The 15741-nt window shown below is 40.5% G+C and overlaps 1 protein-coding gene across 1 annotated transcript in view; it reads left to right on the forward strand.

Annotated features, from left to right (window-relative positions):
* The window catches only part of LOC121612707 (voltage-gated potassium channel subunit beta-2-like), a 103794-nt gene that overhangs the window by 49475 nt on the left and 38578 nt on the right, over positions 1 to 15741 (forward strand). The window contains exons 5-6 of the mRNA XM_041945759.1: positions 3145 to 3189; positions 13074 to 13118. Of these exons, the coding sequence (XP_041801693.1) occupies positions 3145 to 3189; positions 13074 to 13118 (90 nt within the window). The remainder of the gene's footprint in view (positions 1 to 3144; positions 3190 to 13073; positions 13119 to 15741) is intronic.

A 15741-nucleotide genomic window follows, 5' to 3' on the forward strand; every position in this document is an offset into this window, starting at 1 on the left:
GCTGCCACAGTATATAAGCACCAGCTCTCCACTCAGTATTCAATGAATTATCCATTCATCCACGTGGTAATGACTGAGACTCCTGAAGAAATGCCCAAGTATATTTTTGCTTTCTTCCTTGCCTGCTTTCCTGACCTGTTTTTTTTTCTATGCGCTCAGGCACCTTGCCATCATCTGTCTCGATCCTTGTCCTGTCTGTCTGCAGCTTAGGAAAGAATTGGATCTACACTCATCTGGCGTACTTCCCCTCAAGTCCCCCTCAAGCTTGGAAACTCATTGACTCAATCAGTTTGCTTCTGTTTTCAGTCACAGTTTTGACTTTAAACCTTTCTGATCTCATATCCTTTCTGTTTAAATGTGGTATTTTGTGTCCTGTAAACTGCTAAACACAACAGTATGATTCGACCATCATGGACCCAGCCAAGTAGAAAGTCTGTAACAAGCCCTGCGCCATCAAGGCAGGTTGTTGGGACAGCATGGACAACTTTTGGAAATGATCAATGAGCAGCAACAGACCACGGTAACAAACTTGAGTCTCACATTAATGTGTCCTATTCAGCTCCATCCTCGCCTCAGCCACCCATGCCACCCTTTGCTCCAGCGGCTACTGCACCGGCGCCGCCTCCAGTAAGAGTCCCACGCCACTGACCCGGAGCCAGGGTCAGTGCTTTCAGGGGAGTTTGGTAAATGTCGTGGTTTTCTCCTCCAGTGTAACATGATGTTCAGTCAGCCACCATTAACGTTTCCCTGCAAGATATCTAAGATTTGCTATGTCTTAGGGCTGCTACGGGGGCGAGTACTATTATGGGAAGAAGCATGCTATGCCAGAGGTCAGCTTGAGAAATGTGGCTGGGAAACCGCTAAGTTTAAGACAAGAAGCCCAGAGTGTGGTGATTATTTGGCTGATTTTCTGACCCTGGTGGTAAGAGGCTCATGGAACGAGGAAACACTCTGTTACATCTTTATTAAACGGCTAAATGAGCAGCTAAAGGACGAATTAGCCACATGGGACATTCCCTCAGAGCTACAGGCAGTGGTTACCCTAGTGGTGAGGTTGGATAATCGCATTAGAGACCGGCAAAAGAAGAAATCCTCTAGCTTAACTTCCCCTTCTCCCAACGCAGTAGCTCACTCTTCCTCTTTGGTCAAGTGAACGCCGACGCTGGAGACCTCATCCATCAATCTGTGCCCCACAGGAAAGTGCAGTTGGAGAAAATCTGCATGTCTCAGGAAGAGAGACAGCGGCGCTTAAAGACAGGTTTGTGCTTGTACTGCGGGGATGCAGGACACCGCAAAAAGAGTTGCCCTGTGTGGCCAAAAGATCAGGCTCACCAATAGCTGTATTGGTGAGTCCGCCTGCACAATATTCCTCATCTAAATCAAAACTGCAGTACCCTGTGCCTTCAGTCTAATTCTCCCCAGCTCCAAGCATTGTACTCAAGGGTGGAGGACAATTTTATTGTATTTAAGAGATGGCTGTACAATGCGGTCTAGCCTTGGAGCCCTTGCCTTCCTCTGTCATGGCTAATGCCTTTATAGGTGAATTCAATTTTATTTATATAGCGCCAAATCACAACCGACGTTGTCTCAGGACACTTTCCATATAGACAGGTACAGACCAAGCTCTTTAGCTACAGAGACCCAACAATTCCCTCATGAGCGAGCACTACCTCGCTAAGGTAACAGACCGCACTGTGCCTGTCACCATCACCCCACCTGGCAGTCATTCTGAGTCATGTCATGGCATTTTGTTTTTGTATATCTGGAATACAAGAGTTTAGTTAGTAGGAAGATGTTGTTCACGTGCAGGTCTGGCAAAGGCTGCTAGAGAATAAGTTATTCGTTAGCAGAAAAGTGTGAGTTCCACTCAACATCAGTCACCTTCCTAGGGGACAAGTAAGACCCGATTCAGAAAAGCAGTAGAGTAGTGGCCAGCCCCAGAAAACCATCGGCAGCGCCAGCGTTTCCTGGACTTTGCTAATTTTTACTGGCACTTCCTTCAAAGACTACAGAGTAGTGGCCTCTTTAGTGAAGCTCACCTCTCCTTCCTTGCCATTTTCCTGGACCTCGGAGGCAGTCACTGAATTCTCAAGACTGGAGCTGTTCACATCGGCTCCAATACAAATTCAACCTGACCTGCTTCTGACACTACAGTAGGTGCAGTTCTCTCTCTCCGATCAAAGTCTTCATCCTCTGCTCTCTTCTCCCAGACATTAACACCTGGTTTGAGGAACTATGATGATGGTGACAGAGCTGTTGGATGTGAATGGCGCCACTGGTTGAAGGTCTTAGGGCAACCATTCGTTGTTTGGACCAAACCACAAGAACCTATCCTACATCCAGTCAGCCAAGCGTCTAAACTTCCAGGTTCAGTGGTCCCTGTTCTTCAGCCACTTCAACTTCGCCATCACCTACCAATCTGGCTCCAGAAATGTCAAATGTGAAACCTCTCCACTTTGTTGAATCGTCTGTTCATCCATGTGGTAATGACTGAGACTTACTTGTGCCTTTTCTAGTCAACAAATCCAGCAATTTAACAAAATGTGAATGAAGCGAGCCACATGCCCACACTCAAATGGACACTAGTCAGGCACAGCCTGTTTTCATTTCTCATGCATCCCTGTTTTCTCTCACAGATCAAAAATAAACTACATCCCTGCCAAAAAAGCAAGACAGACAGTTTCAAATGAAAGAAGTCATACATGTAAACACTTAAAATGGATCCATTTCATCCCATTCTAGCATGGCTGCATAGTGTGGTGGGGTTGTGCACGGCCTGACTTTTTTTTTTTTGTATGTGCTCAGGTGCCTTTCTCTCACCTGTCTCCATGTCTTCTGTCTGCGTCTTTGGAAGGTATCGGGATCTCCACTTGTCTGGCCGATTTCTTATCAAGTCCTCCTCAAGCTTGGAAACTCACTGACTCAATCAGATTGCTTCTGTTCTCAGTCACAATTAAAGACTTTAACCCTTTCTGATCTTCATTTAAGTGTGGTATTTTGGGTCCTTTAAACTGCTAAACACAACACTTTCACTATACTAACTATGTTTTACATTGCCACGTGGTTAATGTGTAACTTTGTATGGCTTTTGAAATTTACAACATTTTATTTTTTTAAAAATTCTATTTTCTCTTCCTCTTGCAGGGCTGAACTTGTCTTGGGAAGTATCATAAAGAAGAAAGGATGGAGGTATTTTTCAGACGGCGCCTTGTTTGTTCAGACTTGGAATCTAATATATTATAGTTTCAGTTTAACCTTCCTATTGTGTTAGTTCCTTGTTTTCTATAATGGGGTCCCCCCCAACCAAATTTGCTGCTCTCTTTTAGCTGTTCATGAATCTAACATAAAGTTTAGATTATCTCTAGAGGATTGCATGACATCTTTTCAGCAACTGTTTTCCTTGTTATTACATGTTCTGCAGTTATTTTTGGAATTAATGGTGTTCAGACTTCAGTTGTGTAAGGAGGACATACCTGACTGTCTGGGTTTATTTCTCCATAGGAACCTGCTCACTGTACATTATCCCGCTTAGAACATGGCTTACTACTAAAGTATTCAATAATATGACACAAAATACTGATTAAAACATATTTCATCAATTTGAAATGAGCCTACTCTCACCTGCCACTGCTCTCACTGCGCAGCGGCTCTGAAAGTAAACACGTACGTTGCCTAGCAACCGGCTCTTACTGTGCGCAGGCCGGCAGGCAGGATAACTTATTTCTTTACAGTTTTTTAGCGTAATCATGTTAAATGTGGAGAAGTGACAGGATATCCCAGACCTGGGACCTCAAGCTGGCGACAGAGTTTGGTTTAACTCTATTATTTTGTACTGATGGATAAAAGTCCTGCAGCAGCTGATTTAGGCATTCAGCTCATACATTATAAATCTGTCTCCAGTTTTGTCTCCACTAACCAATCTTTTAGCAAGTTGATCGCCCATGCTGTGTTTTTCTTGGTGATTTTGTCGTGTCTGTCTGCTTCAATCTGGTCAGTCTTTGTGTCCTCAAGTCGCTTGTCCCTCAAAAACGCTTCTCCTGTCGGTCCAGGGTTGTTCTTCGTCAACTGTTTTGTCCTCTCCAAACAAATGAAAAGTAATGTTGGGAAAATACTTCATAGTTTGCCACTCAAATCAGCTGAATTTGTTATTTAGCCCGGTACATTAACGGATTGCCGCTTTAGTCTATGACTGTTAGGAATTCCAGAGCAGGCGGTTGTCTGTCGAAAAATAAACACAGCTGAATTTTGGTGATTCACCACTCAGAATTGAGTATTTAAAAGTGCTGTGTTTTAAATTTAAAGTACCACTTTTTTACCATTTATAGAAGTGCAATTTACTTATTTTGACTATAGCTAAAACCAGAGGAAAACACATTGAGGGATTATCACACACTGGTATCTGTTCAGCCAGAATACTGTTTTGAAACCACCTAAAAATGTATTGGTGCTATATCCAATGATTGCTGCCACAAGCAGCATCTGTTTCTGGTCAGAACTCACTGATTTGATTTTATTTAGCAGGAGATAATTTCTTTAGCATGAGATGATACTTTTGAGAACCACTCCTCCAAAGCACCACAGCTCACTGATTAAGTGGCTGAGGAAGGAGACATGGGGCACAGTTGCACCTGAGCCTCCACATGCACCCCCTGTGGCTCCACCTCCTCCCCCACCACGGGTCTCTCCCTCCAGATGCCATGACACCTCACAAACAAAGCTGGTACAAGTGGCATTGATGGGGCGTAGGGAACATGTGTCTGCGTCTGTGTCCAGCTGGGCAAAAGGAGCGGTCAGGGCCAACAAACTTTTCTTAAAGGTATAATGTGTAAAAATTGGCAAACTGTTCAAGATGGTTCTCAACAAATAGGGGGCAGCATATCACTAGAGTAACTGCTACCAGCTGCTCTTTGCTGTAGCTAGTAGCTGCCATTAGCTGGTTGGCTCAGTTAGCCATGCAGCTAGTGCCCCTATTAACTGACTGGAATCTGCCCCGACCAAGGGCTCTGAGCACCTGGAGATGTTTACACCACAGGCAATGGAATGAGGCTCAGTAACCTCTCACTGAGCATGACTTGATCGGAACAATCACTAGTATGAAGGAAGCCACAGCAGGAAGACATGGCAGGCCAGGACAGGACAACAGTGAGAGGAAGGTCATTGCCTGAGTGGAAAAGCAGTGTCTCGAGCTGGAAGTTGCTATCTCTGCTATCATCAACCAGAGTTGATGCGATCAGAGTTGATGATAGCAGAGAAAAGATGATTTTGGTGAGTTTTATTTTGTTTCTGCTGAGTTTGAATGAAGTGAAGCTTTTTACCAAGACGTTTACGTTCATTAAAGATTCAAGATTTCTTTTATTGTCATTGAGCATAACATGTCAATGAAATTTGTTATCTATCTATCTATCTATCTATAGCCACAAAATTGTTAACAACTATTTACATTATAGCACCAACTACAAAACGGTTCAAACAAACAATATATGTCCACATTTTCAATGCTTAATTGCAGTAAAAACATCTTTTTTGTGTATTCAATTGGCTGACAACCATTACATTGTAACAAAAACACAACAGATGAAGTATTCACTTTGACTGGTGAGACACCAGTGCTGTGACAACGATAACACAGCTGTCATCTGGCGAGAGACTATCCTTAGACGGACCTCGTCGATTTTGTTAGCGAAAGACCTGGTGTTAGTGAGGAAGAGACTGGGGAGAGCCGGTCTGTGAGGGTTAGCTTGTAGTCTAGCACGCAAGCCAGCTCTTTTGCCCCGCTTTTGTTTATGGTTCCTCCTCCGTCTCCTTGGCAGCAGCGGGGGGATGGTGGTAGGCTCTGGGGTCTGTAGTAGCTCCGGTGGAATAAAGTCCAGTTTAGGTGGTGTGTGGAGTCTGTACTGTACTCTAAAGTTCAACAGTTCAGACCTGCTGTACTGTGTAAGAGCTTCCAAAAGACTGGTGAACGTGGAAATGAATAAAAAAAAACAAACAAAAACATATACACGGGAGCTACGATCCGCTGCGTCTGTACGCGTCGCCATCTTGGATCTAATCAATAGAAAGAAACTTCAATTTAGAAGTTGAACAACTGTATTTTTCTGCTGAATTATGAAGATATGTGTAATAATTCCTTTCTTGACATTTTATGGATTTATTTTATTAATTCATTAGACCATAAAAAGCTGAGAACGCTTGTGAAATGTAGCAAACATGCACAACTCTCTCAGCTGAAACTACACTGGGCTATTGCCTTTTGAGTTACAAAGCAGTATTACAACACAGGACAGGCCACAGCTAGCTGGTTAGCATGCAGACTTCAGCAGAACTGTCATAACTGTTACTTCTTCATGTTCAATTGGTAATGGTAGTTCATTTTTTGAAAATTTATGTTGCTAAATGTTGGTCTTTAATGTTGTCATCAGTAGTGGATTTCTAATGTAGCCAGAGGGTTATTCATAATTTTTAATATATTTATGTAAAATCCAATGGTAAGAAACTGGTGGCCAGATGTTGAGTTATTGAAGTGTGGTCAGTGTTGTAACAAATCAGTCTGCGTGAAATATTAATTTACTGCCATAGCACACATGCTCTTTGGCAGCTGGGCAAGTTTGTGTTTCCTAAGATGACAGCCTGCACTTGGAGCATAGACATTTGATGACGAGGATGGATATCCCCATTTAAAGTAACATAGCAAGGCAGTTGGAGCAGCAGCCATTGCATCTAAATTCGAAGTTGAATCATAGAGCACTGACACCTTGCGGCATAGAAGTGTACAGCAGTAATTACACGGCTGGTAAAACCATATAGCCATATAGAAAATTTGGGGAGGGTTAAACTGTATTAAAAACTGGATTCTGCCCAACCCTTTGAGCTGCACCACTGCTTTCCTCTAATTAGGCTTTATAAGACTGGTGTCCAAGTCACTGGGTCCAAACTTGACTGAAGACAGTTAGGAGAGTCTCAGACATGGTACGCTGTTTGGGCAACTGGAACTTTGAGTGTTGTAACTTCTGCCTGAAGAGTTGTCATCTGTGTCCACTGAGGACAGGCAAGAGCCTCTCTGCAGCCAGAAAAAAAAACAGCTATTTCATAGCTGTAGGAGCCAGTGACTCGGGACGTTGCCCCGTGTCCCTAATTACTCTGAGCGACTAAATTTTTCAGAGAAGCCTCCAATGCAATGTGAGCCCATATTATCTCCCACAATGCAATACAAGGTTCCTCTGACTACTGTTTCATCTGATACTACTATCCCATTCTCCTCTCATTCCTTCAAGTCTGCTAGTAATTCAGAGAAAACCTTCACATGCCCAAATTCTTCGAAATCTTTCTCTCTGCACAATAACACAAGAAACATATGAGTGGCAGGTTCGCAACAGATACATAGACAGCTAACACCTTATGTCTCGTCTTTGCAGAACCTAAAGGGTTTACAAGTTCAAAGGCGTCCTGGTATAGTAATAGCTTTTTGACTTAAAAAATCATTTGATTTGAATATCTGTCCATCACTAATGTCACTCAGAACATCTGAGGGAGACTCAGCCAAGTGCTTCCCTGATATCTGCCACAGATCAGACTCCAACAAACATTTCAAAGTCTCTTTCACAGGCACATAATCGGCAAACCTATCTCTCCTGTTCTCATCTTTTCCTAAAAACATTTTCTTAGGCTCCACATAGTTAAACTTTTTTTTTTTAAGTTTGTGCAAGTATATAGTCCTCATTGGCCCTGTATGGCATGCAGTGAACAGATCAGATTGTCTGACAGACTCACAAACTTTGGTGATGTCCTCATCTGGCAATGATGCGTCATTTTTTAGCATCACTGTAAGTTTACTCAAACTTAATGTCTGACCCAACTCATGTATGTTCTGCATTTTCTCAACAATGACCTGAATGGTCGAAGCAGGTAGTAGAAACTGCCCCTGCAATTTCAAGTAGAATAAAGAGACATTTCTTAGAAAAAGGTCATGGAAATCTTGTGACATATCCATGTCACCTTCATCTGTGCTTGTCTCTGTGCCCACCTCAGACACTTGAGGGCTAGAGTCAACTGAATCAGTTGGAGCAGATGATGACTGCGGAGCAGTATTTCTGTAAAAGTCACTGATACTGCTGTCTGCAAAATCTCTGTGTTCCCGTGTTATGTGGGCAGTAAATGTAGATTTGACCTTAAAAACATTTCTGCATCCTGTCACTGGACAACTCACAGCATACCCTTCCATAATACGATCCTTCAGGTGAGCTAGTAGAGCATTCCCATCTGAACATTGTTGTGTACACAAGGCCACCATGCATTTAAATGTGGTAATGTTAACATTAGTGTTGACAGCCACGCTGGCTGTAGCAGGTACATTATGCCTGCGGTAAAAATGAGCCTTAAATGCTCCATATCTGTTAAATGTATGCTTGCAACCAGCTTTGATGCACTTAAATAAACATTGTGGTTTGTTACGATGGAGTTTGCAATGAAGCACGTAGCCTCTCAGTGTCTTAACCGACTTGCAGCAGAAAGTGCAGCTATACATTTCCTTAGCTAATGGTTAGCTAACCTAGCTTAGTTGTTGTTCAACTCTGATTTTTGCAAGAGCAAAACGAAACAACCGAGCAAATTGAAGTAACTTTAACATTACATAAACCCGAATGAACATTCAAGAAAGCTGACGTTAACTAGAAAATTCTGTAGAGGTGCTTACCTTAAGAACAGAGTTATCTCCCGAGTTCAGGACGTGTGTAGACTCCACAGATGCCCATTACTGGGTGTGCAGAAATAGCGCCTGTCGGTCAGAAGGATTCAAAAGTCAACGCTCTTGTTCTAGTGCTCTCTCTTAAATTGTATACAAAAAATCACAGAAGACTCCTGACTAGAACGGACATCGTCACGTTCAACGGGGTAGACTTAATAAAATAAAACTCAAGTAATGTCCGACATTAACAAAAAATAATTAAAACAAAACATAAACCTATCCAGTGAGCAAAAAGAACTGACTCTCCAAATTGCAGTAGTTTCACTGAACTCTGTTGGATAAGAAAGGTTCTGTTATAAGATTTCTACAACCAAAACGAAAAACACCCAGAATGCATTGTGTAACTTCATCTTCTAAATTTACCATGTAGATTCCCTAAAAGCCTAAGTTAGCCACATAACAACATGAAAGACCTCCTTTTGTTTTTTTAAAAATAAAAAGGCTGCTGTTTTTTTAAAAAAGAGGATGTAGCTGCAATGCAGTCCCCTTTTCTAACTTGACAGAGCTCCATCAATGTATTTTTTACAATTGGACTTAAAATTCAGCCAAGTGGTCACACTAGTCAAGTTAGTGTGTTTTAAGGGCTAATAAAGCAGAAATGTGAAAAAAAACTTAAATGAAAGAATAACAGTAATAATAATAATAATAATAATAATAATAATAATAATAATAAAAATAATAATAATAACAATAATAATAGTGATGTTGACCAAAGTACCTTGCAGTAAGATACAAACTATCAGAAACACAGGAATGCGGCTCCTGGTAGGCTGGCCAGTAAAGTGAACCCAGTAAGTCAATAGTCTATGAAAGACATCTATAGGCTAGTTTTCTATTGCAAAAATAGATTCATCCTTACAAGTACATTATCATAACATAACAATAGCCATGTCATTGTAAAATATCATTTTTCTTTAAATCAGCAATATATGGACCATATTTTTAACATCTTGTGTCTGTAGAAATGACGGTACATATTTTGCTGAATGGTTAATAGTTTTCTACTGTAAATTTAAATGTACACATCAGTGAAATCCGTGATTTATACTGAATAATACTGTAAATTTTAGGGTTATTACCCACTTTTGACTTTACGGTATTCTCTCATTCATTTCACAAATCTTTGAAATAGTGAAATGAATGAATTGTGTGTTTTTTACATATTGTACCCGTAAAAATTAGAGTTATATAGTGTATCTTGGTTTACGGAAATTCAGTGTATTTACTACGGAGATATACAATTTTGGAATTGACGGTGCTTTGCTGTTGCTATTTGACAGTTTTTTTACTGTATTTTTACAGACTTTTTTTTACAGTGTAGATTTATGTAGATTTTGAGTTGGGCCCACATAAGGAGACAAAGAATTACATATTTAATGCTTTCATCAGGAGCAGCTGATATTTGAGTTGTTGTTATATTTTCTGTTTGAAATGCTCAAATGCAGTTCAAAATAAAAAGAAGTTAACTGCAAAAAAGCAGTGGTTGAACTGTCTTTCTTGAAAGCTACTTTATTACTTAAAGCAAGAAAAGCATACAACAAAGATAAAAAAAACTAATCGAAGAAAATCTAATTGGACCAACAGATATTTTTGAATGGTTGCTACTTAAAAAAAATTTGTGCAGTATTATTATAATAATAATATAACTTGGCAACACATAAAAGTTCTTTATAATAATATTATAAAGCCAGTTGGAGTAACATAATTTTTTTGAGTCATCAACTTAAAAACTTGCTTTTAGGGAAATAGTTTTTAAGTCAGCAGTACTTATAATCTTTGACAGAAGTGGAAAGGCTAATTCACCCAATGTAATATAGTTTGTTGGTTCAATGTAATTTCAAATTAACTTGTCATAACTGAAAAAGACTAATGGAAACTGTTGCGTTGATTTTTTTGTTGAGTCTAAACATTTCTTTTTAGAGTGTAAGAAATTTGTGATAATGCATGGAATGCTTTGCAAGTGGGTTTGTAAAGGTGTTCTCTGAAAGGGGAAGGCAGCAGATACATGGCTCAGTAGATGGCTTCAGCACAGGAAATGAAAACAGCTGCAGCTCTGGCTCTGTGGGTGGCTGCAGCACAGGAACTGGAGACAACACTGATCATGAGGAGCTGGGGAGCAGTGAGGCACAACATCAGCAGGAGCCACGCTTCTGTCTAGAGGGCATCGACTGGAGTGCTGGCTGGGAGCTAGCTTGCTGGATGTTAACTGAGTGGAGGTTAATGAGCTGTATGCTAGCAGGCAGGAATGAAGGCTGGTTGCTAACATGCAGGATGGTTGCTAGTGGGCTAAAGACTAGCTGCTGAATACTGGTGGACTGGGAACTTTGGCTTCGGGGTTGCGGTGGTAGATGTGAACCTGGAGTGTCAAGGAAGTCAGTGACTCACACAGGTAGAGAGTTAATTTAGCAAAGGGCTGGAAGACACTGTCTTGTGTGCCAGAGCTGTCTCTCAGCATTGACTACATGGAGCCTTCATCCACATATCCTTAATGCAGACAATATCAGAACAGAGCTCACATAGTTCATCAAATGATGTGTCTGCTGGGTCCATGGCTGGCGATTTCATACTGTCACACTTATGCAAATGGGGAAAAAATGAATCTAAATCAAATGCAGACAAAAAAGTCAGAACTGGTGCAGTTGAAATGATTATTATAAAAACTAAGCAATAAAGAAAAGGCTTACAGGATGGAGAGGTAGCTACAAGTTAAATCAAAATAAGTAAGTTCAAACAAATCCAAAAACAAGCAAGATACAGAGAAAAAAGAAAGCAATAGTCCACAAACATTGGTGAAGGGCTGGAACTTTGCTGAAATACAGTGAGGAGAGAAGACAAATGAAGGACAGGTGAAACAAATCAGGGACAGAAGAAACAAATCAACAATTAGGTGTTTTAAGTTCTCTTCTTTTTTCCAATTTAAGTCCCACTTCTTTGTCTTTTTTCTTTTCATGTGATGACTTTTGGAGACTGGCAAAACTGTATTAAGGGGCAGGATCATTTCAGAGAAGTACTGGTGAGGTGCTCAAAGAGTTGTTTATTTTCATGAAGGATGTCCACTCTCTCTTCAAGTAAATGTTGAAACCTTGGTCCAATAGCAGAGATGTGTTGGTTATGTATTATATTGCTGTGGATTGCCAAGACCTAAAATTATCTGCAGTACTTAATGGGTTCAGCACAGTCATAAATTAGCATCCTAATTCTTAGCTGGGGAGATATTAATAATTACAAATTGAATCAGAGATAGTAGTAATGAGAGTAAATCTTACCAAATTGTTGGTCAGCCAGCATTTACTGCATTTATTGACTCCCATCTTGTGACATAACAAGTGTAATATTTAGTGGACTGGGAGGGCTTTGGTTCAGAGGACTTGAAGGCAATGAAGTTAAAGCTGAAGTTGAAGTTAGACTGTGCACTGTGATGCTCTTTAAGGTGCTGATCCTGATGCTAGGAGCAGCTAGGGAACTATCCTGCATGCTCTCTCGCTCTCTCCCAAATCCACACCAGTGGAAAGGTTTCAACCAGTGGGATCTTCCAACAACTTTACTTTTCTTTTACTTTTCTAATATTTGACTTCATGTGAGTGTTATTCTGGTAAATCATGGAATTGCATTTCATTTGTGAGACTGCATTTACAGATACAGTAATTTCATCATTTTCAGATTTTATTCAAACTCAACAGAAACAAATTAAAACTCACCAAAACTGTCTTCGTTTGTCCCCCGTCATCACCAGCTATAGTTTGGTTGAAATAAACCGTTAATTCAACGAATTGGGAGAGGAGTGAGATGAGACATCAGAGCAACAGAGGGTGAAACCACTATGCATAGCCAGAGTATTTTCACTTCTAACTTGGAATAACTTTGGGCAGACATTATGACTGGAGGGACATAAACAGGTCAGACTTCAACAAATCACCAGTAAAGGAAAACCCTGCTGCTCAGCACTGGAGAAGTGACAGGTAGTTGTGATGTAGCTTTTGTTTCTGAGAGTTGTTCAGCACTCATCCTTCTTCTCAAAGTGTTTTTCAATGAATTCACAGTAGCCCTCGATGACATAACGTACTCAGAACTAGCTCTTTGAATCCCTCGCCCTCTATCACACTGATTGGCAGCATGTGGAATTCAATCCTACGGCACAACCACTGGGTGATGGCCTCGGTTGTTTATGCATATTAACCCATGGACCAACATGTGTAATCGGTCAAAAGTATTGTCGGTGGTCATCGGATTAATGGTTAATCACATCCCTAATTTAAGTTCTGTTTCAAGGTGTCATTTTTAAAACAAGGAAACTACCACAGTCTGATTTCTATATATATGTTCTCACATGCAGGCGTTCCAGTTTAGTCATCACCACCAAAATCTTCTGGGGCGGAAAGTATGTATACACTATTTTCTCCTCTTTTTCTCTCTTTCTATGATTGTAATGAATGAAATAGGCTCCCTACCAGCCTTTGCCTAACGTATTATAAGGAGTCACTTAAGTGAAGCTTACATTGCAGCCCATTTTATTATTCTCCAATAAAATATCATTGTATCACTACAACATGGAAAACTCCTCTCAGCCTTATTGCCACTGAAGTTTATCAGTCAGGTCCTGCCAAGCAGTGGTGTGATGATGATGTAGAAAGAACTCTGCTGATACAAGCTTGAGTTGAAGAGACCTTTATGAACAAGCAGTATCAGATTAGATGTCGGCCATCCTAGAGAGCTTCAGGGTCAGATCAGAAGACTCTGCCCTTAACATACAGACATCACAATATATAGCATATCGTTTTGTCTAACTCCACCCATACCTTTCCTATCTCAAAGACCAGATCATGCTCTGGGCATTGTCCCACTGAGGAATGTTCTCCTTTGTGACAATCTATGTTTACATCTATAGTAAATTTAGTCCTAATAGCCCCCCAAACATTACCACCTCTGGTTTATCTTTTCCTGATCTGACCCTACGTGGCCTCACATACCACAACTAAGAGTGGTCTCCATTCCAAACATCAGTTTACCCCTGATCATGCTTAATCTAACATATATTTGATATTTGGTTGATCTGACCATATACCTCACCACCAAGTTGAAGGGACATGTGCATCATTACATGAGAAGAGGTCAGAGAGATGATGAAAATACAAACCTCCTAAACAATTCATTGTCATCAGAGCCAAACAGATTACTAACAGATTACCATTTAAAGATTGTAGCAATTCAATATGGAATGTTTATAGCTAAGATTCATTTTAAAGCTTCGAAAAAAAGAATTCATGGCACAATTTAAACCCTGGTTGACTAAATTAAGTAGAATGCTGCCCATAGAAATAATACAGATATGTTGCAGCTTGAAAAACAGTTTTATAGACATATATCACATGACCTGTATATTGTGTTGTGCTAACCGTGTTTATGTATATGTGTATATTACATTATTTTTGCATGGCTCACTGTATCCAGTCTTCATCAATCCATGAAACACTGTCAAACGGATAGAGTCACATTACATGTTTTCCTCTTCTTTTTGTTTTTGTTTATTGTATATTTTTGCATGTATGGTGGTTTTGAAACATTGGCTATCTAGTAGAAAAATAATTTTATTATATAAATGTATATATGTTTAAAACCATGAACTGGGAAGTGCTGCCATATATACTATATCACAGGATACATGAATTTCTGTGTGGGCAATGTCTTTTCAGCCTGTACAGTGAGTTTCCCAAACAATAGGTCCTGCATCACTAGGATATGAAGGCACTCCTGAATGAAGAAAAGAGAGGACACGGGAGGATGCTCTAACTTATTGAGCGAGAGCGTAGGAGCAAGTTCAAGGAGGCCAAGGACATCTGTATGAAAAAGACAGAGGGTAGACTGCAGCTGAAGAACAGCAGGGAAGTGTGGAGAGGCAACACTGGCTATACTTAACCATCAACCCAACAGATTGACATGTGCATGAAAGAGCCAGACCGAACAAAACATCTGCCATTTTGCACAGTTAAAGGATAACTTTCGTTTTTTACAACCTGGACCATATTTGTAGCATTAAATATGACCATTTACTCACCCAGACAACTTTGGTGGCATTTGGAGTCGTTTTGAAGAAATTAGCCCCAGAGGAGCGGCGCGTATATCCGTATAATGCGAGTACTCGGGGCACCCATGTGTAGCCTCTATATAACGCATAATCTGCGGCGAAACTCATTCATACTCAAATATTTTGTTATGATATGCTGGTGCTATTCCCCTCTGCGCCCGTGGTGGCATGTTATCAACATCCGGCGTCTCTAGACAACTACCTCTGACGTGGATGACCAGCCAGCCACGACACGGCTAACTCGCATAAATGTACTGGAGAAAAGGAGACAAATTAAGTGTATATATACAACAGCACACAACTCTCTCTCCAGCAGTTAACCTTGCCATGACAACAATGTCAACCATAGGGAAATAAGCCACGTTAAAAACACTTTCCTCTGGGGACAGGATTACTGTGAATAATCCCCTCCTAAACCGTATATTCAACATGATTAACAATTTATCAATCATGAAAAACTTTTTAAAATTTTTATAAACAGTCACACAAAACAATATTTAGGCATAATTAGGTTATTATAGTTTCATATTTTTTTGATGGGTCTGTGTCAGTGTGAACAGAAAATCTATGACAATTAGATAGTTAACTACAAAAGGTTGTCGACAAACATCACAGAAGCAACAAACATCTCCTTGACATCCCAGGAAACAAACAAAAATACTCAGTATCCCATACTTTCAATACAATAGTTGGCAAATGAAAATTAACCCAAGTGATGCCTCTCATGTCTAATAAACAAGCTTAGTGAGTTATCTGCTTTAGTCTGGCCAGTGTGCTGCTGTCAGCTGTAGTTTATTGTCCCTTCAGAGTGGTCCCTGAACACATGCATGTAGTGGTTGATATCACATCAATGCAAAATGCTGTCAAGAAAACATAATATTTGTCTGATTGTCCGCCCCGCCCTGATTGTCTCCACCTG

This window comes from Chelmon rostratus, chromosome 10 (assembly GCF_017976325.1).
Source record: "Chelmon rostratus isolate fCheRos1 chromosome 10, fCheRos1.pri, whole genome shotgun sequence".
NCBI lineage: Eukaryota > Metazoa > Chordata > Actinopteri > Chaetodontiformes > Chaetodontidae > Chelmon > Chelmon rostratus.